Source organism: Perca flavescens, chromosome 18, assembly GCF_004354835.1.
Source record: "Perca flavescens isolate YP-PL-M2 chromosome 18, PFLA_1.0, whole genome shotgun sequence".
Taxonomy (NCBI): Eukaryota; Metazoa; Chordata; class Actinopteri; order Perciformes; family Percidae; genus Perca; species Perca flavescens.
In genome coordinates this window covers 11,295,127-11,320,090 of record NC_041348.1, presented here as the reverse complement: position 1 = coordinate 11,320,090, position 24,964 = coordinate 11,295,127, and the positions used below count along the sequence as shown (strand labels likewise).

General features: G+C 39.8%; 2 protein-coding genes across 2 annotated transcripts; both read right to left on the bottom strand.

Annotated features, from left to right (window-relative positions):
• Positions 1 to 5,171: 5,171 nt before the first annotated feature.
• Positions 5,172 to 15,665, bottom strand: LOC114573150 (cholesterol 24-hydroxylase-like). The gene is made up of 15 exons (XM_028605108.1): positions 15,314 to 15,665; positions 15,085 to 15,162; positions 11,879 to 11,960; positions 11,567 to 11,637; positions 11,255 to 11,341; positions 10,938 to 11,076; positions 10,670 to 10,780; positions 10,423 to 10,585; positions 9,799 to 9,864; positions 9,365 to 9,437; positions 9,196 to 9,280; positions 8,868 to 8,978; positions 8,008 to 8,096; positions 7,804 to 7,870; positions 5,172 to 5,728 (listed from the first exon to the last, which is right to left on the bottom strand). Exons 1-15 carry the CDS (start codon positions 15,451 to 15,453, stop codon positions 5,579 to 5,581), a joined length of 1,512 nt encoding a protein of 503 aa, XP_028460909.1. The 5' UTR covers positions 15,454 to 15,665; the 3' UTR covers positions 5,172 to 5,578.
• Positions 15,666 to 17,391: 1,726 nt separating this feature from the next.
• LOC114573153 (cholesterol 24-hydroxylase-like) lies at positions 17,392 to 24,939 on the bottom strand. The gene is made up of 15 exons (XM_028605112.1): positions 24,666 to 24,939; positions 24,443 to 24,520; positions 23,974 to 24,055; positions 23,678 to 23,748; positions 23,360 to 23,446; positions 23,035 to 23,173; positions 22,773 to 22,883; positions 22,525 to 22,687; positions 21,455 to 21,520; positions 21,028 to 21,100; positions 20,859 to 20,943; positions 19,322 to 19,432; positions 18,414 to 18,502; positions 18,210 to 18,276; positions 17,392 to 18,122 (listed from the first exon to the last, which is right to left on the bottom strand). Exons 1-15 carry the CDS (start codon positions 24,803 to 24,805, stop codon positions 17,973 to 17,975), a joined length of 1,512 nt encoding a protein of 503 aa, XP_028460913.1. The 5' UTR covers positions 24,806 to 24,939; the 3' UTR covers positions 17,392 to 17,972.
• Positions 24,940 to 24,964: the final 25 nt, after the last annotated feature.

Genomic DNA, 24,964 nt, shown 5'->3' with positions numbered 1-24,964 from the left:
AAAACTAACGTTACCCAACGTTCCCTAAACGTTCTGTGTTATGAGACACACACATTAAAAGGCCAGGTGCTAAAGACCCCAGTGTAAACGCACACTTGTATAACTTTTCAGTGAGCTAATGTGACTAAGTTGGTTTACAGGGTGACTAACAATAGGAAGGCATGGCTACACATGTAGGAGGCCAGAGCAAGCAGTCTCCTGTGATGTGAAGCAACATATAAATCAATGCGTCATGCTGAAGCTCTAATGCGTCTTAATCTGCGGTGAATCACTAACCTGTCGGACTGGTTTCTGAAAGCCACACGCAGCTGAATGGACTGACAGACTCGTGGTAATGAGGTCTGAAAAAAAATTCTCAGGGGGGGGGCATTTTTATTATAATGATTAAGGTGACCCATTCAATGCGTACATTAAGCACTCATACAGTGATACCTCTTGAGTGCACTACACACACAAGACATATTTGCCCTCTAGCTACATAAGTTACAGGTGGAAAGCTATGTAAGAAATTAGCATCCAGGAGCCTTCATAAGCAAAAATGACATGGCTCCACAATGAATTATTCCACTTATTCATTACTTACATTAATCAAATGTTGTGTGATGTAAAATAGCTAAACAGGACACATTTTTAATAATTATCTCCAGCAACAACATAAAGACAGGGGCAGCATATAAGTCAATACCAGAAAAATGTATTGTCTGATCTCGAAAGTATTGGCTTACAAAAGCAAAATAAGTTATCACAGTGGTATAGAATAATCAAGGGTGTTATTTCACATTCATCAACACTGCATAAACAGTCTACATTTCCATAAACAAATGAAATATGTAAATAGCTGAAAATACAGCATCTTGGTATTTGTTCAGATTGCAGGATCAGCAAGAGCTTTTACCACCTTTACAACATTTCAAAGGTAGTGCAAGTGGAATGTAGGATATATCACCAAAGTGCCACTTAATAAAAGCAAAGTAACGTCCCAAATAAGTGAATGAACAAGTGAGGGTTGACCTAGTGTGGTCTCTGCTGCTTGGCTTTACACATTGAAGACCAAACCAGAAAAATGAGGTGCTGCTAAGTTTAACTAAATTAAATACTTACTTCAAAAAGGCCTCATGGTTGAATTGGAAATATGTGCACCAGAGCATAATTCAAAACAAGCCAGCAGGAGCTTTTGATAGAGGCTACTGAAAACATTGATGCAAGTTATTGGTAAAATATATATATCCTGCCCTCTTGTATACATTTGTGAAAATGAACATGAACAGTGATAGACATTTTGTCTGAAAACAGCATTTGAAAATAATTTCTAGAAAGGTAAATATGAACAACCATATTCTGGCCAATTGTATAGATTCGTAAAAATGAACGCGTAAAATACGGACGTTTGGTCAGGTGCCTTTGGCGTTGTTATTGACGGTAAAAGTCTCCTTTAGCGTCATATCTAAACACGCTTTATCTAAACGCACTTGGTCGGGACTATTTGCGTCACTTTTGACGCAGTTAGGTTAAGGAAAAGGTCGTGGATGGGCTTACGTTTACATGACACGCGGGACAAGAACGGGACGGTTGGGTTTAGGAAAAGAAGAACGGGACGGTTGGCTTTAGGAAAAGAAGAACAAGACAGTTGGGTTTAGGAAAAGAAAAACGGGACGGTTGGGTTTAGGAAAAGAAGAACAAGACAGTTGGGTTTAGGAAAAGAAAAACGAGACGGTTGGGTTTAGGAAATGTGACACACAGGACACAATCCCCGGTCTCCTGGGTGTAAGTCCTGTGTTGTTTGACCTATCTACCACCCCAACCAACCTCCTTATGCGGTTTTCGGGCTTTCATACTACTCGTTACTTAATGCTACATCATCTTCAAACGCCGTGTAGCTGCTGCTCTCCCTGCTGCGTTCTACACACACGCTGAAGGGTGCTATTTTACAAGTTTGGAGTGAGAACGGGTTGAAATGAACAACCATATTCTGGCCATTTGTATAGATGTGTAAAAATGAACAGAATTTTTTTTTTAATGAATGAAAAATAACTATTTAAAACAACATCAACTGTGAACTGATTTGGGGTGTTTTTGGGTGTGTGTGATGACTTTCTCATTGAAATCAGGCGTGTTGAGGACTAGTTCCCTCTCCATGGAAAGCATGGTCAATGCATTCCGACGTTCCTGGCCCATTGAATTTCAGAGGAATGTCTAAACTCGCGTCAGAGTTGATAAAAACATTTCTCAGCTTCAGCTGTTGTCATGGGAGTAGTTATGAGGATGTTCAACAGAGTCACAGTCTCAGAGAATGTCTCCTGGAGGTTGTAGCTCATGAGAACCTGGTACAGTGCCAGTGCACCACAGCAGCCCTTGAATTCAGGATTCTCATAGATCAGAGAGAGTTTTGTCTTGAGCTTTGCCTTGTTCAGCACGGGGTATGCCTTCACAGTGGCATTCAGCGCCTCATCAGGAAATTAATGGCAGTACCTTGAAAACTTTAGCATTTTTAAGATGCTTATCAAACACCTCATCTTACTGTGCCACAAAGTTGACCAGTCCAAGAAAAATACCAGGGTTGGGGGGGCCCTCAGTTTCATCTTTGCCTCGCAAAGCTAACTCAAACACTCCGCAAAACTTCACACACTGGATTAGCCGGTTGAGGATGTGGCGGTTCTTGCTAACCTCATCGTTGTGGCGACGGCCAGCTAGCCTGTATCCCTCATCCAGTTGAGTGGCAAGGTTCACTCTCCACAAAGCAGACAAATCTCAAACAGCTATCCATGTGGGTCTGTGTTGAATGTTTAAATTTGGTATGGGAGGTCCTAATTGTTTCGTTGCCTATTAATCGTGATTTGTTCGCCAACTAAAAGGAAATTCTTTCAAAGAGACAATCCAGTTGCACTGAACGCTAGCTATCTTGACAGTAGTATGTGAATTATTTGAAGCTGCTACCCGCTCTTTTCTTAGTTACGTTCATGGTTACGTTAGGTATGACGAAAGCACGTAAGTGCAAGCCCTCCCGGAATCCATAGAGATTGTATTGAAAACAAAAGATGTGAGTGCAAAGATTTTGCAAACGCAAGTTACAAATACCCTGGGGGCTAAGCATCCCCTGTCTTTAAATCCTAGGGACGTCCCTGCCACTCAGCTAGCTCGGAATTAGCAGCGGACCCCCTCCTTCTCGTCCAAACACGGTTTGAAATCATTCAAAAGGATTTCGGACAAGACGGCCAATCAAGACATGGCAGAGGAGTGGGCAGCAGGTAGGTGAATAGTGCGGTGGAGCCTCACAGGGCGCAGGCTCAGCCCTCTTAAAGGAACAGTATATAAGCCTATTTTAAAAAGTAATGTATTACCATGAACTGTATACAATAATAAACACATATTTAAAGCGTTGTGTGTAGTATATATTTACATATATTTAGTATAGCTTTTACTATTTACAAACTGTTCGACTGTTAATAGTTAAAGCTATTTATTTTTAAATAAAGTGTTGTTTAAGTAATTGGCCCAATTACTAATCATTTCTAAATTAAAACTTTCACTTTAACTGCCCTTGTATGAAGATCAGCCTCTGACTAAACTGTGATTCCCCACTCAACAACTTGTATTACATCTAAAAAAAAAAAGACATGAAAAATCTCCTAAATTAAGCTAAGAAGAGTTCTAATAAATTTGTAGCTTAACAGGTGCTTTTTAGATTTTTATTTTTGCAAGGTCACATCGCCCCCATGTGTACACTGTCAATAACATCCAGACACAGCAGGTTGAGTACATAAACAGCATGGAATAAAATCACATTGTCAGGCATTAAATTAATCATTAGTTTATTGAAGTGCAAAACAAACAAAGAAAAAAAAAACATCTGTATGTGTACAAAAACAATAAAGCTGATTCTAAAAAACTATAATGTGTCAAATGGTTATATTATTTTCATTAGTTTAGAAATATTTAGCGATCGCTATGACACTTTTTTCAATACTTTTAACAACTTTCCTAAACTCTTGACACAGTTAGTACAACATCCGTCTGTGTAGGCCATACAATTAACACATTTATTGTTGCTTTGACACCAAATGCATACAGTTAACACAAATTTAAAATGCTTAAACTTCTTTTACACACAAGCTCCACCAAAACCAAAACAATGGATCTTTACTGCCAAATTTACAAATGCTTTCACACTGTATGTCAGAACAGATAACAACATGTTCTAAACCTAACTTATAGGCTAAAGTCAAAGTGAACAGCTGTTCATATTGTAAATTGAAACACAAATATATCCCCTGCATTTATACATGCATTTATTGAGAAACAGCTGATTGAAGTTATGCAAATAGATCGATCACAGCTGATTCCCTTCTAGGAAACACACTCAGGTGTTGAGGTTCTTTCAATCACATGATTATACGGTAGTACAGTAAAAGAGGACCTATTTGAACAATATACTGTAGATGAACACAAAAAATAAGAAAAATGCCTTCACGAGGGAGAGGAAGAGGAATACCAGGACAATTCTGTCTCTGTCTCCTTTTTTTCATAAACCGTACATTCTATAAAGCTACTCTGAGATGGGTCATTCATTTTTTGTATTGAATCTCTGCAGCAAAAGAAACAAATCTGTGGGTTGGATCAGTGGGTAGAGCAGCCGCACATATACTTGGAGGTTTATACCTCAATGCAGAGGTCCAGGGTTCAAATCTTACTTGTGATTTCCTGCATGACTTCCCCCCCCACCCCCCACCCCTCTCCCCTTTCTCAACTAGCTGTCCTGTCAAATAAAGGCGGAAAAGCCCAAAAAATAAATATGCATGCATTTACTAAACCCAACAAAACAAAAATGTAGAGAGACTTCAAGAGAAACTGCAGTCAAAAACACAATCTATGATCAATACAATCACTATTGTCTGTTGTATAAGGGCAGACCTGACACATATAAAATAATGCATTCCATGTGATGTTACGTTTTTTTATGACATTGTGCTGTGATTGACTAAATGTTCCTGTTGGGAGAGAACATGTGTGGAAGAATTATTTGATTTTCAGACATGATTGCATTGTTTTGGTGGACACAGTGTATTGTATTAGTGAATTATTGCATTTTGCAAATCAGTGTTGGAGTTTAGTTTACAATGTGTGATTTTGAGCATGAAATTAACTTTTTTGCCAATTGTGTGTTGTAGGTGTGTTGGTGCGTTAAGAGTTTAGGAAAGTTGTTAAAAGTACTGAAAAAATTGTCATAGCGATCGTGAAAAACTGTAACAGAAGGCAAAGTGGTTGTTTCCCCATATGCTTATTAGTGGTCATTAATAACAAATACAGAAAACTGTATGCCACAAGGGGCAATTCATCCTCATAACTGCATGTGGATATACTGTTTGTTTCATCAAAACAAGCACTGATAATACTATTTTCTATATAAAGGCTAAACATTCACAGAAAAGTGATCAAACAACTCTGCAGCATAAGATGCTTTTGGCTAAGGCAGGAGTCCAAAGCTGCAGACAGTAAGCTAGTCTTAAGTAACCCAAAAACCCATACACACCACGTGAACCATTTTTGTTTCTTCTCGTGTTATACGACCCTGTAAGACCATTTACTTGTTTTGATCCCTGTGTCTGACAGAGCACACCACTCCACTCTTTGGCCTGAGTGTGCCAGTGTCCATTATATCAAAGGTCTGTCCCGGAACAAGGGTGAAGTCAAACCTCTGGAGCAGCTTGGCCATCACCACTTTAGCCTCCATCTGCAATTGGCCCAACACACATTGAGTTAAAGGTGCTCTAAGTGATGTGACGCATTTTTTAAGGCAACAACATTTTTTGTCACATACAGCCAACATCTCCTCACTATCCGCAAGCTGCCTGTCCCCTGAACACACTGTAAAAAAACGCGGTCTCTGTAGACAGCCCAGGCTCCACAAACGGCAACAAAAACAAACTGTGCCAACCTGGCTGGTATTTCAGAAAGCATGTTTAGTGAAAACTCTGAGTTTGTTAACCCTGAGATGAGGGAAACTCTGGATTTTCTGTTTCAGAAAGAGAGGTAACTTCACCTCAGAGTCAGTTACTATGGTAACTGAGCCTGTGAACCTAACCTGGTCGGGAGCAGGTTTTCTTCAAGAAACCTCGAGTTTCTCTCAGTCTCCTCCCACACACACAGCGCCCTTTCATTTCCTCATTCATTCATTCAGTCTGGATCAGGCACATTTTAGCGCAGTTTGTTATCGGCATGAATACAAAAAAATATGTTGGTTTATTAACCATGTTAGGCGGACTATAAAACATTTTATTTCTCAAAACATGGCATTTCCTTTTGTCTACAATCCCATTGATGAAGAAGCTGCTTTACTTCACAGAGAGTTATAGCCGGGACACACTTAGCCGATTATCGGCCGTTAGACAGTCTGGCAAGGTCAGTGACGCGAGTCTGTTCGGTGTGTCCCGTGCCGTCGTCAGTCTGAGGGGCTGTCGCCGTTTATTTTGGCCGACCTGACATGTTCACCCGGAAATGGGGAGCGGAATGAGGTGACTAGAGTCTCTCAAAATATGATGAAAATCTTTTAAACTGACCTTTGTTGAGCTGAAATGAAGACAGATTCACCAACTGCACGGCCTATTTCTCACTTAAAATGTTCTCAGAAACATGTTTGAGTGAACTATTTTAATACAATATGAGATCTTATTCTGAACGGCCGCCATGACAGTCTGGCTTTGAATTTCCGGAGAAAACAAACCCATGTGACGCGTTCGTCCAATCAGCTGTCGGTTTTCATTTCCTGGGCAACAATACAGATTAGCGCCGCCTGCTGTTATAGAGATGTATTACGTCTCGTCTCGTCGGTGTGTTCTGTGGCACTTTTTGGACCAAAACGGGGAGACTGATCATTTCGACTGGCTTTTCTGTCAACGGTCGGCTATATGTGTAAGCAGTTAATGATGGTGCTGCAGCCTCAGAATGGAATTAATAGGACTAGGACTTTTTCGCCCGCAGGATTGCACCTAAATGAAATAGATTATAGGTTCAATACCATTTCACCAGTAATGTTAGGCTATACTTATGATTAAAAATGATATACACTATATTGGAATATACGCATTTACTCTAGCAGCAATTTTCTCCCACGCAAATTCTCTCTCTTCTGCAGCAGCCGCTGTGTTGCTTTTTTTAACTCGCTGTATGTGCATGAGTATTTCCATGTTACCATGGTGAATCGTAGAATCATGGCTCCATTCATGCCGCCTTTTTATTGTGGTGGTGCACGCGCGTGAACCTACTCTGAGTTGATTGAACTAACTCATATCAGCTGTTCTGAAACCGAAAACTCTGAGTTTCCCATCTCAGGGTAAATCAACTCAGACATCAGGGTTAGACTCAGAGTTTGTTAAACCTCCCACCTGAAATAGGGCCCAGCACCACGAACCATAACAAACAGTGTTCCAGCCAATAACCGACAAGAAGGAGTTGGTTGAGTCATGAATAAGCATTGTGGAAGTAGCCTACGTGCTAACGCTGCTGCAGTGATGGCTCAACCAGCTCCTTCTTGTCGGTTATTGGCTGGAACACTGTTTGTTATGGTTCATGGTGCAGGTTGGCACAGTTTGTTTTTGTTGCCGTTTGTGGAGCCTGGGCTGTCTACAGAGACCGCTTCTTTTGTTTTTACAGTGTGTTCAGGGGAAAGGCAGCTAGCGGATAGTGAGGAGATGTTTGCTGTATGTAACGAAAAATGTTGTAGCCTAAAAATGAATCACATCACTTAGAGCACTTTTAATTTCATGCGTTATTTTTTTGTGTGTGTTGACTATTAATAACATCACCCACCTGAGCAAAGTTCTGTCCTAGGCATGAGCGTGGGCCGAGTGCAAAGGGGAAGTAGCAATAATATGGCCTTGTAAAACAGATAAGAGACAGCATCACTAAATGTACAATGTTTCCCTCCTTTCATCTGGGACAACAATCAGTATTCTAAAATGTTAAGACTAAAAATAAAATGTGTCATTTAGTGAAAACTTGTATGCTACTTACTTGGGAGCATCTGGGTGAAATCTGTCTGGATCAAATGTCAGCGGGTCCTTGAAGAATTTCTCCATTCTCTGAGTCGCATGGGAGCTGAACTAAATTTCAAAACATTTTGATAGCAGATCAATATTCACTGTCCCTCGGGTTGTGGCATGTTGATACATTTTGGGCACCAAGATACTGTATGCCCTGTCTCCTTCTCCCATGAGTATTTTTTTTAATTTTGAGAAGTCATTCAGCGCTATCAAATCTGAGATTACAGAGTTGAACTTGTTAAAATGAATGTTCCTTGTGTTACTGGAGGTTTTATATTGCAGGAGAGGAGCTTTGTCTCAACCTCTCCTGTCAAACAGTGACCACATTTAAGTGTTTTCTGTTTGTTGCCATGATTTTTGTGTCTTCCTGTTTTGATTGCCAGTTTGTGGTCACTGAGCTTGTACTTGGTTAGGATATGTCTCTGCATTTTATCTCTGACAGTAGAGAGATATTCTGATAATTCATAATCTCTTTTGAGGGCCAGATAACATTCTGATCTACTTTGGCTTTTAGTTTCTTCTTTCCAATGTTGCAGATAGATTTTTTTACATTGTGTTATAATTTGCTTTAGTCTGATTGGTGTTTGGAGAGCAGTGTTGTTGTGAGGCTGGTCAGTGTGTGTTTTCAGAGACCTTTTTTAATGCTTTGTCAGTAATGTAATTTCCCCTTGCGTGATTAATAAAGTATACATTCAATTATTCTAAAAACAACGTTTGTTGTGTGTTTTTTTTAAGAGATAGGTGCCATTGTGCTTATGTACATGAATAAATAAAAAACTAACTATAAAACCTTTTGGGTTCTGACACACTTCCTGCTTTAGAGGTACTCACAAAACATGAGACTCCTCCAGGTATGTGGATACCATCAATGACAATATCTTCCACTATTTCACGAGATGTGCCTGGAGCTGTCGAGTACATCCTCAGAGTCTCTTTCAGCACCTGGGAGGAGGTTACAGTGTGATCTTGGGTCAATTTCTTAAAAAATAAAATGTATTCAAGTACATTTAAGTAGAATTACAGAGAGGAGGCAAATCTTGGTTTAGTTTTTCATATTGAAAACAAGAACACTTATTGTATAGGCTAACTTGAGTGTCAGTGATTCACAACGTGATTCAGTCCTAAAGAGCTAAACCATCTTTTCCCTAACTTCATGTACCTGTGAGAGGTAGACCAGTTGTCCCAGATCATCATAACTGATCTCCTGTTTCATCCCAACGACATCATCCACCTCTTTCTTCACTCTGAGAAATAAAAACCCAACTGAAGAAACCAGTATTCAAAAGTGACAATGTGAAACAGTTTTGCACCTCATTTTTGGTTCTTACTTCTCCAGAATGTCAGGATGTCTCCCAAGTTCCATGATGCAAAAAGCCAGTTGATTAGCAGTTGTTTCTTGCCCTAAAATGTTAGAACATCACCTTCAAAACCCCAAAGTTGTGCTTAAAGGAACAGTTCATCAAAAACACAATAAAATATAGGACTTAAATATAAGTGGTGGTGGTGATGATAATAATAATACACAGACATAAGAGCATTGATTTTTGTGAATAACTATGTCACTATACTTCAAAAGTAATATTTAACTCCCAATGTGTCCAGAATTCACACCTAAACTGGTGGATAGTTCCCATTCTAGGTAAGAGGGAAATATGTTTTATTGAAAGTGTCCCTTTAACATTGTTAGCCTCACTATGAAGCACAGCTTCAAGCTCCTTTTTGGATCATTCCACACATCAAAGCAGAGACAACACCGACTCACCCGCAATGAAAAATGTCACAAAATTGTCCAACATCAACTCTTCGTCTTCTTTAGTCATGCTTTCCTCTGGAATAATAACAAAAGAAAAATTAATAAGTAAACCAATATACCTCGTTATCTTATCATATCATTTGTAACATTAAAATCCATGTTGGACTGAAAGTTGAACTCATTTATACATGCATATTAACTGGCCTGTCCTATCTACTGTATCTGATTGTGAACAGGTAGTAGCTAACACTGCACTTCTGCTCTGCAAATCTAATACTATGGAATGGTAATGATGCACATGACATGTTGAGATAAAGATAATTGTAGTTTACATGTAGTTCTTCTATTTTTTGTCATACCCTTCTCCACAGTTTAAAATAAATAGTCTGTTTTTATTTAGGCACTAAACCACCAAGACCATTGTTTGCAACTGCCATGACCCTATTACAACAGAGAGAAGTTTAAACTTTCTTGGTATCTTCAGCGGACGCAGGTTTGATTCCGACCCACGACCCTTTGCTGCATGTCATTCCCCCTCTCTCTCCCCTTTCCTGTCAAATTAAGGATTAGAATTCCCCAAATAAATAATCTTTAAAAGTTCTTCTTATCTAATCCAATCAAACTTTAGATAACCTTTGCCAGCGGTTTTGATGATCTGTGTGAGGATGTCCTTGGGGACGTCATCGCCGTTTTGCATGGCAGTCTTTCGGTCATTAATCCACTTGGCTCCAGTTGTGCGCAGCAGGCGGCAAGCTTCCCTCACTTTCTTAATGAATGGTCGGTTCTTCAGCTTGTACTGGAAATGCGAGATTTGAGGATCGCAAACAGTTTATAATATCGTCACCACACAAACTCCTTAAAATGTGTAGTGAAGTCATACCTCATAGAAGATGTCTCTGGCTTTGTAGAGCATCCCTTTCAGACATGTCTCGATGGCTTTAGGGAAAATTGATCTATCCTTCTGCAGGTCTAAGTCCACTCCAAATGCAACCTGAGAGTTATCAAGAAAATAAGGTAGTTACAACTTGATTATACCTTTTTTTTTTCTTTTTTACTTTCATCATAAGCTGGTGGTTTTGTCACATTCAAGAAAAACTTTTTGGATCATTACTGCTGTGGAAGACATAAAACAGACTATAGCACAATACCTTAGCAATAACATCAAGGGTAACAGAGTTCATGAGGTGGAGCATGCTGGCCTCTGTCATGTTATCAGCGACATCTGTAAGTGTAGTCATCAGTTTCTCTGCCCTCTCGTTGAAGGTGCCGGTTAGACCTCTCAAATACCTGGAAATGTAGTAGTTTTAGACAGTGGACTAGCAGGACATACAATTGGACAATGTTCTCCAAAAGAATAAAGAGCAAAAGATAACCACAATCTAAACTGAATGATTGCAAACACTGCATATAAAATGAAGGTTGAGCAGATAGTTGATTCCATCTTTGTGATTATTAAATAACTCACAAGCTGCTGAACGCAGGGTCCATGATCCGCCGCTGTTTATACCACTTCTCATGATCTCTTGCTGTTACCAGGCCATTACCTAGGAACCTTGAAAAGAGACGTCGAACACAGGACAGTATAGCTATAGAAGGTTGTAAATGATTCGGCATAACAAAACAGTAAAGGGAACCAAACAAAAGTGGGCTGATAATACTCACATACAGAAAACACAAGTTGTTGTCAGTTCAGAAATTCAACATATTGACAGTATCAGATTACACTGTTATGAAAAAGTATGAAAAGTATAACTAACCTGATAGTCTGACAAATTACCTTTGACCAAACAGGTTGAAGATTCTGCTGTAGAATCTATCTTTTGGATACTTTGGGGACATCAGGATCTCCTGAAACAGAGCCAATCACAAGAGGGAAGATTGAAAGACAAGGTGTTTTTAATATTAATATTATCAAGATATACAGTATGCTTATCCATTTTTACCCAAAAGGACAGTAGTTGGCACTGTAGGGACATTTTTTTTTTACCAAAGCAGGACTAGCTGTCTTTATGTGCACTTTAACACTGTTTATTGTGCAATCCTTATGCAACATGATAGTTATATAACTACTGTAAGGTGCTGTGTTTACCTTGGTCGCTTTTGGGCAAGTCACAATGAGCAAAACGTAATGCAGAACATTTATTCTGCAAACAGGCCCATATGTCTCGGCCCTGTAAATGACATGTCATATTATCGTTATTACAGGTAACTAACAAGCGCACCACGGGTTAAGCACTATAGTTTACATCACATCCGTCTTTCACCAGAATATCCGAAAATCGCTGTCAAAAACGCTGTCAAGTCAGATCCCAGGTACCATCATAGAATAGATATGAGATGTAATTCTGACTTGCTAACACCGGATAAAACCACATGGCAGCCATGTTACCTGGCTCAAGTTTTAGACTTGCTGCAATTTTGTTTTATATCTGGTACTTATAAATGCTATGGTATATCTGCATGGCATTTGTTGTGAGTTGATATTTTCCCACTGGTGTAGTCTGTTTTCTCTATCACCCTGGTCTAATGTATTGTAGTGGGTATACTGTAGCAGAGCCCGTCTACCCTCTTTGACTGTCTTGTATATATTTGCGAGAATCTGCTTTTGGGGGAGAGGGGGCCGTATCATATGGTGCTTTTCCATTACATGGTACCTACTCGCCTCGCCTCAACTCTACTCGCCTTTTTTGGTTTTCCATTACGAAAAAAAGTACCTGGTACCTGATAACAGGTACTTTTTTTAGTACCTCCTCAGTCGAGGTTCCAAGCGAGCTGTGGTGAGCCGAGAAGGTGACGTGAAACCCTGCAGGCTGCTGATTGGTCGGAAAGAAGCGTCACTGATCACTGCATTGCTAGCGAGAGACGGCATTTTTAAATAGTTTTGCCAGAGGTGTTTTTTTGCTGCCGGAGGCTCCACGCAGAGCTTTCTCCGTAGCATACAAGTGGCCTGATGGTTATACTGGTGCGCTGGTGTGTGCATGTGTGATGTGTGTGTGTCGAGTCGCCGTAAGTGTGTGTGTGGTGAGCTAGTGAGCGAGGGAGAAGTGAGAGAGTGACGGCGATTATCTCCGCAGCGAGTAGCGACTCTAGAGTCATATATATGTGAGAGAAACAAAGCGAGTAGCGACTCTAGAGTCATATATATGTGAGAGAAACAAAGCGAGTAGCGACTCTAGAGTCATATATATGTGAGAGAAACAAAGCGAGTAGCGACTCTAGAGTCATATATATGTGAGAGAAACAAAGTTTAGTAGCGACTCTAGAGTCATATATATGTGAGAGAAACAAAGCGAGTAGCGACTCTAGAGTCATATATATGTGAGAGAAACAAAGCGAGTAGCGAATCTAGAGTCATATATATGTGACCACGGTGGGAAATCTGGAGCAGTAAACGTTAACTATCTCTTTGATATCATGTTGTTTACGGAGACGGAGAACCAGGAAATGCGTCGGGGATATCATTGACATATATACAATGGACCAATAGACCCCGTTGCTCTGGACGGAGACCAGTGAAGTCTATTAGAAGCACTTTTCCGGTGATCACTTGCTTTACTGCGCAGCCTCCAACTGACAGAGACAACGTAAATGTGACGTGAGCAACGTGTCTGAAAGTTGTAAGTCTTCTGGTAGCTGTGACAAGAGAAATCTCAATCATTTCCAATCTTACAGAGACGGAGAGTGTAGGTATATGTAAGGAGATAACATAAGCACAGGCTAATTATTGCTAACTAACATGCTAGTTAACATTAGTAATTAAACCTAAACAGCTAATGTAAGTCGAAACTGCCTGCGAGCTTCTCCTGTACTGTACGGTAATTCTTCTATTGTGCGACAGTAAGTCACTTGGTTATGACACAATCGTTAGCTTATTTTTACAAAAATGTCTGCTACGGAGCTATAACGTGAGGTACAAGGTAATGGAGCCTTTTATACATTGTCGTGTTTCTTTATAAATAAACAATGGACAAATAGAGTCTTTAAACGCTTCAGATGTAAAGTTATTCGCAGTCAAGTGACGTAAAAAAAAAATGGCGGTCAGTGTAATGCTAACAAGAGGTGATCGCTTCGTAGCAACAAAATGGCGCCATCGGAGGTTCGCGTTCTGAAGCGAAGCTTACCCCCTTGGGGGATATGCGGGAATATGTCAATGGGAAAAGCAAGCTACTAAGCCACGCCCACGGCAGTCGCTATGACGACCAGCCACGCTGAGGCGATACTAAAATCTGCAATGGAAAACCAAGGGGGTAAGCTTTGCTTCAGAACTCGAGCCATCATGGCGCCATTTTGTTGCTAACTGGCCATCACCTCCTGTTAGCATTCCGCTGACCGCCATTTTTTTTTTACGTCACTTGACTGCGAATAACTTTACATCTGAAGCGTTTAAAGACTCTATTTGTCCGTTGTTTAGTTCCAAAGAAACACGACAATGTATAAAAGGCTCCATTACCTTGTACCTCACGTTATGGCTCCGTAGCAGACGTTTTTGTAAAAATAGGCTAACGATTGTGTCATAACCAAGTGACTTACTGTCGCATAGTAGAGGAATTACCGTATAGTACAGGAGAAGCTCGCAGGCAGTTTCGACTTACATGAGATGTTTAATTACTAATGTTAACTAGCATGTTAGTGATCAATAATTAGCCTGTGCCCATGTTATCTCCTTACATACACCTACAGTCTCCGTATCTGTAAGATTGGGAATGATTGAGATTTCTCTTGGCACAGCTACCAGAAGACTTACAACTTTCAGACACGTTGCTCACGTCACATTCTCTCAGTTGGAGGCTGCGCAGTAAAGCTGGCCATCACCGGAAAGGTGCTTCTAATAGCCTTCACTGGTCTCCGTCCAGAGCAACGGGGTCTATTGGTCCATTATATACTGTCTATGTGGAAAACGGACGCACAGCGAGTCGAGCAGGTACCATGTAATGGAAAAACGCCAATAGTGGGGGATCTGGCTGTCCTCCCCAGGGAAGTTTTGAGCATCATCGACTTCATTTCCTGTATTCGGATACACTTTTAAAGCTTTAAAATACCTTTATTTAGCCTATGTGTAGAAGAAAAACACAGATGAAAATTCAAAATATATCAAAAATATAATGGAAAGTTTGTTGTTGCGTGTCATTGGGCATTTTTAAGAGGGTATGGAAATCCTGGAGCTTTCTTAGTGGGTATACTGCGTATACCTGCGTATCACGTAGACTACACAACTGCATTTTTCCATTTAAGTGTTTAATATTCACATAACCTACTTTTGTCTTAAGCAAATGCATGAAACATAACTGCGCTTACCATTCCAGAAACGTGTCGTGAATGATGTCGCCTTTTCTCATTACCCTTAAAAAGGTTGGTGAATGTCCGAAGAGAAAACTGTGGGCGAAAAAAATCCCAAAGTGCCAGGTAATGTCAACAACACAATAGTTTTAGCTAATGTTAGCTCCCTAGGTGACATGAAAACAAACAACGTTAGCGATAGAATCAACTTAACGATAAACCACCATGCACATTAACGTTAACTTACTTGTCTCTCGGTGGCCCGGGTATGTGGTCATATTTCGTATGAATGTGTTTAACATATAAGCAATAACCAAGAAACGATATGAAAATCAGAAAGAGCAGAAACAAAGCAGTCCAGCTCAAAAGTACATGGAAAACTGCCATTTTGGTAACTCAAGCTCAATAGACTGTAACGTTAAACCGCCAGGTTAGTCCAAAAACTCTTCTTCTTCTTCTTCTTCTTCTTCTTCTTCTTCTTCTTCTTCTTCTTCTTCTTCTTCTTCTTCTTCTTCTTCTTCTTGTTATGGCAGATTACTACTAGTCCAAAGACTCGCTCGTGAAGATCTCCAGTTCAATACCTGCGTCTAAACCAGGGGCGGAGCCAGACGATACAAACATTCGGGGCTTAGCCCAAACCTAGAGGGGTCCGGGGGGCCCCAGGTGGAGATTTGTTTCCCAATTACGTCAGCTAAATGCACTATTTTTCAGGCTGTTTGAGATAATAGAATGCATAAGGATGCAAAGGAATAGGAGTGTTTCATTAATATTATTATTAGTGTTTTTTTTGTTATTATTAATAATTGCTCAGATTTACACAAAAAAAGATTTGACACATGGCACTGACAATTCAACCAAATACAAAGTATTTATTCAATTTCCGCATAGTGACTTATGATGTGGGGGGGAATGGGGGTCCTCCCCCAGAAAATTTTGAACATTAAACTCTTAATTTCCTGCATTCTGGTGAATTTGTATGCACCTATTTATACCTTTTTCTGAATAAATTGATGCTGGAAATCTTTATGTAAAAAGGTAAACATAGATTATAATCCAAATATAAAAACATAATGGAATATATGGAAGTAAGGCTCTCAGGCATTCTGTATTGCTTTCATCTATTTATTCTCCTGTAGATCAGCTTTTCTAATTATATCTGAGTCAGTACACATGTAGCCTAGAGGCATCATTTACTCTTCCCTTTTCTTTTGCATCTTTTGTTGAGGAAGTAACCTCCTTAAATGTGCATATGACAATTATTCACGTCAATGATAAATTAATTCATTTTAATGCTGTGCTCTGCATTACATGATTGCTCTGCTGATACGGTAGATCTCAGACCTCCTGTCAGACACAGAGCCCAGTTTGGGTCTCTGGTCTCTGAATGAGCAAATATTTAGGGAAGTGTCTGTACGCTGCTCTTTGCTTTTTTTCATTGGTTGTTGTGTTAAATCTTATTAGCTATTGTGTAGCCCCTTTCTTTTTTTTGATTGGCTGAAAAGTGGCAGGCTCGACTAACAACTCCAGGGGAGACGCGCTTGATTCCTGCCAATTCCATAGTGAGAGCGGCGCGCCAGAGACATTTTGGGCGCTGCGGCATATTCAATTTATTATAAATAGTTTTTCCACGTGAGAAATACAATGTGTGGCGGGAGTGCGTGACAAAAGACCGAAATGAGTGCCTGTCACACTCAATTTGTGACACTTGAGAGCCCTGCAGTCACTTAACTCAAGTGTTACAACAGCGGATTCACAAACCTGCACCACTTGTCCGCGGTTCGTCTGACGCTGCTTCTGAATCACTCTCCGGCCGGTGAGGTCTGTTACTATGGTTACTAGTGTTCCTGTTCCGTACTATAAAAAACTTTGTTATATCTGTCAGTACACGATCCGTTCTGACTGCACGATCCGTTCTGCACATGCGCAAGATATTACTATTTACGACCTGCACGATCTGTTCCACGCTAGTGTGTGTGTGTGTGTAGTTTTTTTTGTATTTGTTCATTTCTAAGCAAATAAACTGTTGTTTAAGTAACTGGCCCAATAACTAATCGTTTCTAAATTAAAACTTTGACTTTAAGAGCCCTTGTATGACTAAACTGTGATTCCCTACTCAACAACTTGTATTACATCAAAAAAAAGAAATGAAAAATCTCCTAAATTAAGCTAAGAAGAGTTCTAATAAATTTGTAGCTTAACAGGTGCTGTTTAGATTTCTTTTGCAAGGTCACACCGCCCCCGTGTGTACACTGTCAGTACCAGCCAGACACAGCAGGTTGAGTACATAAACAGCATGGAATAAAATCACATTGTCAGGCATTACATTAATCATTAGTTTATTGAAGTGCAAAACAAGCAAACTTATTTCTGCAGCAGAAAAACATCTGTATGTGTACAAAAACAATAAAGCTGATTCTAAAAAACTATAATGTGTCAAATGGTTATATTATTTTCATTAGTTTAGAAATGTTTTATTCAGCATTTGTATATCAGTGTTAAAGGCACAAAACAAGTTTAGAAGCTTAGTGGGTATAGAAGAGCAGTTACACCGAGATACAAAGGGCTAGTTACAGCAAATTCAACTGCTAATAACAGTCTAGTTATTACTAATATGTTAGTAATAACAGATACAGAAAACTGTATGCCACAAGGGGAAATTCTTTCTCATAACTGCATGTGGATATACTGTTTGTTTCATTAAAACAAGCACTGATCATACTATGTTCTATATAAAGGCTAAACATTCACAGAAAAGTGATCAAACAACTCTGCAGCATAAGATGCTTTTGGCTAAGGCAGGAGTCCAAAGCTGCAGACAGTAAGCTAGTCTAAGTAACCCAAAAACCCATACACACCACGTGAAACATTTTTGTTTCTTCTCGTGTTATACGACCCTGTAAGACCATTTACTTGTTTTGATCCCTGTGTCTGACAGAGCACACCACTCCACTCTTTGGCCTGAGTGTGCCAGTGTCCATTATATCAAAGGTCTGTCCTGGAACAAGGGTGAAGTCAAACCTCTGGAGCAGCTTGGCCATCACCACTTTAGCCTCCATCTGCAATCGCACCAACACACACTTTAACACAGTTAACTTTATGTGTTGTTGTTTTTGTGTGTGTTGACTATTAATAACATCACCCACCTGAGCAAAGTTCTGTCCTAGGCATGAGCGTGGGCCGAGTGCAAAGGGAAAGTAGCAATAATACGGCCTTGTAAAACAGATAAGAGACAGCATCACTTAATGTACAATGTTTCCCTCCTTTCATCTGGGACAACGATCAGTATTCTAAAATGTTAAGACTAAAAATAAAATGTGTCATTTTGTGAAAACTTGTATGCTACTTACTTGGGAGCATCTGGGTGAAATCTGTCTGGATCAAATGTCAGCGGGTCCTTGAAGAATTTCTCCATTCTCCCAGTTGCATAGGAGCTGAACTGAATTTCAAAACATTTTGATAGCAGATCAATATTCACTGTCCCTCGGGTTGTGGCATGTTGATACATTTTGGGCACCAAGATATACCTTGTCTCCTTCTCCCATGAGTATTTTTTAATTTTGAGAAGTCCCTCAGATCTTTCAAATCTGAGATTACAGAACTGAACTCAAAATAAAATGTTCCTTGTGTTACTGGAGGTTTTTATCACCCACACAGAATGGACCCACAAATGCACAACTCAGGTACAGGCTATTATTAGCAGGCTAATAAAGCAAGGCAATAGTGTCCCGTAAACGGCAGGCAAAAGAAATTGATTGATTGATTATATATAAATATATATATATATATATACACACACACACACACATGTGGTCACTGCCATGATTTTTGTGTCTTCCTGTTTTGATTGCCAGTGTGTGGCTTTTACTTGGTTCTCTGCATTCTGTCACTGACAGTAGAGAGATATTCTGATAATTCATAATCTCTTTTGAGGGCCAGATAACATTCTAATCTACTTTGGCTTTTAGTTTCTTCTTTCCAATGTTCCAGATAGATTTCTTTAAATTGTGTTATAATTTGCTTTAGTCTGATTGGTGTTTGTAGAGCAGTGTTGTTGTGAGGCTGGTCCAAGTGTGTGTTTTCAGAGACCTTTTTTAATGCTTTGTCAGTATTCTAAAAACAACTTTCGTTGTGTGTGTGTGTGTGTGTTTGTCATAGGTGCCATTGTGCTTATGTACATAAATAAATAAAAAACTAACTATAAAACCTTTTTTGGGTTCTGACACACTGCACTGCACACTGCTTTAGAGGTACTCACATGACATGAGACTCCTCCAGGTATGTGGATTCCATCGATGACAATATCTTCCACTATTTCACGAGATGTGCCTGGAGCTGTCGAGTACATCCTTAGAGTCTCTTTCAGCACCTGGGAGGAGGTCACAGTGTGATTTTGGGTCAATTTTTTATTGAAAATAAAATGTATTTAAGTACATTTAAAGGTCCAATATGTAATATTTGTACTGTAATAAATCCAAAAATGACACCAATGCCTCATCAGATAGTAAGGAAACATGTTAAACTGAAATACTATCTTTTCTGACAACAATGCTAATGTCAGTATTTTTTCTTTTTGAAATTTACATTCCGTGACGGAATTATGAATTATGTTTATGTTTTGATCTGTGTGTTGTTATCAACGGCCCAACGGAGATAGATTCTACATGACATAAAAAAAAGAAAACAGCATGTTTCTAACAGTTGCGTGACCAGAGACGTAACAACCCCCTGGTAAATATTGGAGATGTATTTGAAAGTTGGAGACAGCTTAGAGCCCAAAAGGACGCAGAGTTGGCTTATTTTCTCCTGAACAGGTAAGCATGAGCTTCAGGCTAATTTATCACAGCTACTAGGGACGGGCATTTTTTGTCATTTCAACATTTGTGTACTCACATTGAATTATATAGCTAGAGTACCCGAGTTGGTTACTCGGAAAAACAATTGAGACATAGCCAGTAAAGTGATCCCGACTGGTCCTGGCTAATGCCGCCATGCTAACCCTGCTAACTGCTAGCTAATGTTACCGGGAGGACCAGGCAAGCAGCCCATGGCTGTTTACAGCGTGTAGCCTCTTCAGCGGCTGGAGCCGACAACGGTGAGTTATTTCAAGCCACGAGAGGGGGGCTGTGAATCGGAAAGAGAGGACTGTTAGTTTGCAGTGTGTTTAGCGATTGTTGCCGTAATTCTAATCCAATGAAGTGTGTTCTGTCGGCAAGGTAGTGGTATTTTTAGCATTTCGTATTGTAATTCTAAGCCGAGGAAGTATGCCTGACTGGCGTGTGGAGAGGACAGTGAGGTTGTTGTGTTTTTAGTGGTTCATACTGTAATTTTAAGCCAAAAAAGTGTGTCTGTCAGTTGGTTACAGAGCTCCGCGTGAGCACGGGCTTTTATGACTGTCAATATAGCCAGCATCTAACGTTAGCTACTCCGCTGTGCTGTGGAGTAATGTCTGGCTATGTGAGAAAAGCGCCTAGCAACATTGTTGTGAATGCTGCGGTCTCAGCCTGGCAACCTGCCTGGCAACCTTTAAACCTGGGAAGGGGGGGGCGGGGGAGACAACTCTCAAGTATTTTGAATTGGTAGTGCAGTAACTATTTTAACCGCTAGCTGCCAGTATTACATATAATATTACATATTGCACCTTTAAGTAGAATTACAGAGAGGAGGCAAATCTTAGTTTAGTTTTTCATATTGAAAACAAGAACACTTATTGTATAGGCTAACTTGAGTGTCAGTGATTCACAACGTGATTCAGTCCTAAAGAGCTAAACCATCTTTTCCCTAACTTCATGTACCTGTGAGAGGTAGACCAGTTGTCCCAGATCATCATAACTGATCTCCTGTTTCATCCCAACGACATCATCCACCTCTTTCTTCACTCTGAGAAATAAAAACCCAACTGAAGAAACCAGTATTCAAAAGTGACAATGTAAAACAGTTTTGCACCTCATTTTTGGTTCTTACTTCTCCAGAATGTCAGGATGTCTCCCAAGTTCCATGATGCAAAAAGCCAGTTGATTAGCAGTTGTTTCTTGCCCTAAAATGTTAGAACATCACCTTCAAAACCCCAAAGTTGTGCTTAAAAGAACAGTTCATCAAAAACACAATAAAATATAGGACTTAAATATAAGTGGTGGTGGTGATGATAATAATAATACACAGACATAAGAGCATTGATTTTTGTGAATAACTATGTCACTATACTTCAAAAGTAATATTTAACTCCCAATGTGTCCAGAATTCACACCTAAACTGGTGGATAGTTCCCATTCTAGATAAGAATGTTTTATTGAAAGTGTCCCTTTAACATTGTTAGCCTCACTAAGAAGCACAGCTTCAAGCTCCTTTTTGGATGATTCCACACATCAAAGCAGAGACAACACCGACTCACCCGCAATGAAAAATGTCACAAAATTGTCCAACATCGACTCTTCGTCTTCTTTAGTTATGCTTTCCTCTGGAATAATAAGAAAAGAAAAATGAACAAGTAAACCAATATATCAAGTTATCTTATCATATAATTTGTAACATTAAAATCCATGTTGGACTGAAAGTTGAACTCATTCATACATGCATATTAACTGGCCTGTCCTATCTACTGTATCTGATTGTGAAAATAAATAGTCTGTTTTAATTTAGGTATAAACCACCAAAACCATTGTCTGTGTCTCAAACCGCCTACTTGCACACTTCAAGCACTTAGTTTTAAGTATATAGTGTAGATAACGCAAAAAGTCAGTGCACTGAAAGTACCCGGATGACCCCCTAAAAACGGTCAAAAAGTTCAGTGTGGAACGATGGACACTACGCGCACTAAATGGGCGCCATCTTGACTACGCAGCGGACCAGGGACGTTGACAGGCAGCTGATTGGACAAATGCGTCACATGGGTCTGGCTTCTCCCCCGGATTTTACAGCCGAGCATAATGGCGGCTCGTTCAGAATACGATCTCGTATTTTACGAAAATAGTTAACCAAAACGTGTTTCTGAAAACATTTTAAGCGAGAAATAGGCCATGCAGTTCCTGAATCTGTCTTCATTTCAGATCAACAAAGGTCAGTTTAATAGATCTTCGTCAGATTTTCAGAGGCGGCGGGGCGAGCCGACCGCTCGTCATTTCCGGTAAGTGTTTTAACATAAGTGTTCCATTTGGGACAACACTAACCATCCAAAGTGGGCACTACGGCAGTAAGTGGTCAGTGCACATTAGCATTATACTGACAGAAGTGTGCGGTTTGAGACACAGCCATTGTTTGCAACTGCCATGACCCTATTACAACAGAGGGAAGTTTAAACTTTCTTGGTATCTTCAGCGGATGCGGGTTTGATTCCTGCTGCATGTCATTCCCCCTCTCTCTCCCCTTTCCTGTCTTTAGCTGTCCTGTCAAATTAAGGCTTAGAATGCCCCCAATGCCCCTTTAAAAATTCTTCTTATCTAATCGAATCAAACTTTAGATAACCTTTGCCAGCGGTTTTGATGATCTGTGTGAGGATGTCCTTGGGGACGTCATCGCCGTTTTGCATGGCAGTCTTTCGGTCATTAATCCACTTGGCTCCAGTTGTGCGCAGCAGGCGGCAAGCTTCCCTCACTTTCTTAATGAATGGTCGGTTCTTCAGCTTGTACTGGAAATGGAAGATTTGAGGATCGCAAACAGTTTCTAATATCGTCACCACACAAACTCCTTACAAATGTGTAGTGAAGTCATACCTCATAGAAGATGTCTCTGGCTATGTAGAGCATCCCTTTCAGACATGTCTCGATGGCTTTAGGGAAAATTAATCTATCCTTCTGCAGGTCTAAATCCACCCCAAATGCAACCTGAGAGTTATCAAGAAAATAAGGTAGTTACAACTTGATTATACCTTATATTTTTTACTTTCATCATAAGCTGGTGCTTTTGTCACATTCAAGAAAAACTTTTTGGATCATTACTGCTGTGGAAGACGTAAAACAGACTATAGCACAATACCTTAGCAATAACATCAAGGGTAACAGAGTTCATGAGGTGGAGCATGCTGGCCTCTGTCATGTTATCAGCGACATCTGTAAGTGTAGTCATCAGTTTCTCTGCCCTCTCGTTGAAGGTGCCGGTTACACCTCTCAAATACCTGGAAATGTAGTAGTTTTTGACAGTGGACTAGCAGGACACACAATTGGACAATGTTCTCCAAAACAATAAAGAGCAAAAGATACCCACAATCTAAAATGAATCTACAAATGATTGCAAACACTGCATATAAAATGAAGGTTGAGCAGATAGTTGATTCCATCTTTGTGATTATTAAATAACTCACAAGCTGCTGAACGCAGGGTCCATGATCCGCCGCTGTTTAAACCACTTCTCATGATCTCTTGCTGTTATCAGGCCATTACCTAGGAACCTTGAAAAGAGACGTGGAACACAGGACATTCAAAATAGCTATAGAAGATTGTAAATGATTCGGCATAACAAAAGAGTAAAGGGAACCAAACAAAAGTGGGCTGATAATACTCACATACAGAAAACATAAGTTGTTGTCAGTTCAGAAATTTAACATATTGACAGTATCACAGATTACACTGTTATGAAAACGTATGAAAAGTAAAAAAAATCTGATAGTCTGACAAATTACCTTTGACCAAACAGGTTGAAGATTTTGCTGTAGAACATATCTTTTGGATACTTTGGGGACATCAGGATCTCCTGAAACAGGGCCAATCACAAGAGGGAACATGAAAGACGTGTTTTTAATGTTAATATTATCAAGATATTGCTTATCCATTTTTACCCAAAAGGACAATAGTTGGCACTGTAGGGACATTTTTTTTAACCAAAGCAGGACTATAGCTGTCTTTATGCGCACTTTTACACAGTTTGTTGTGCAATGCTTATGCAACATGATGGTTATATGTAAGGTGCTGTGTTTACCTTGGTCGCTTCTGGGCAAGTCACAATGAGCGCAACGTAATGCAGAATATTTATTCTGCAAACAGGCCCATATGTCTCGGCCCTGTAAATGACATGTCCTTTTATCGTTTTTACAGGTAATTATAACTCGCGCACCACGGGTTAAGCACTATAGTTTACATCACATCCGTCTTTCACCAGAATATCAGAAAATCCAATGCAAAAAATCTGAACCAATGCCGTCAAGTCAGGTCCCAGGTACCATCATAGAATAGATATGAGATGTAATTCTGACTTGCTAACACCGCGATAGAAACACATGACAGCCATTTTACCTTGCTCAAGTTTTAGACAGACTTTAAGACTTGGCTTTTAGACCATTTTGTTTTATATCTGGTACACGGGGCCTGCATGGCGTTTGTTCTGTGTTATTTATAATATACATAACCTACTTGTCTTAAGCAAATGCATGAAACATAATTGTGCTTACCATTCCAGAAACGTGTCGTGAATGATGTCGCCTTTTCTCATTACCCTTAAAAAGGTTGGTGAATGTCCGAAGAGAAAACTGTGGGCGAAAAAAATCCAAAAGTGCCAGGTAATGTCAACAACACAATAGTTTTAGCTAATATTAGCTCGCTAGGTGACATGAAAACAAACAACGTTAGCACTAGAATCACGATAAACCACCATGCACATTAACGTTAACTTACTTGTCTCTCGGTGGCCCGGGTATGTGGTCATATTTCGTATGAATGTGTTTAACATATAAGCAATAACCAAGAAACGATATGAAAATCAGAAAGAGCAGAAACAGAGCAGTCCAGCTCAAAAGTACATGGAAAACTGCCATTTTGGTAACTCAAGCTCAATAGACTGTAACGTTAGACCGCCAGAAAGCTAGTCCAAAGTCTGTTAGACTCGCTCGTGAAGTTCTCCAATTCAATACCTGCGTCTAAACAACTTCCGCATCATCTCTCACACATTTAAATTGTTATTGTAGTGAAGACAG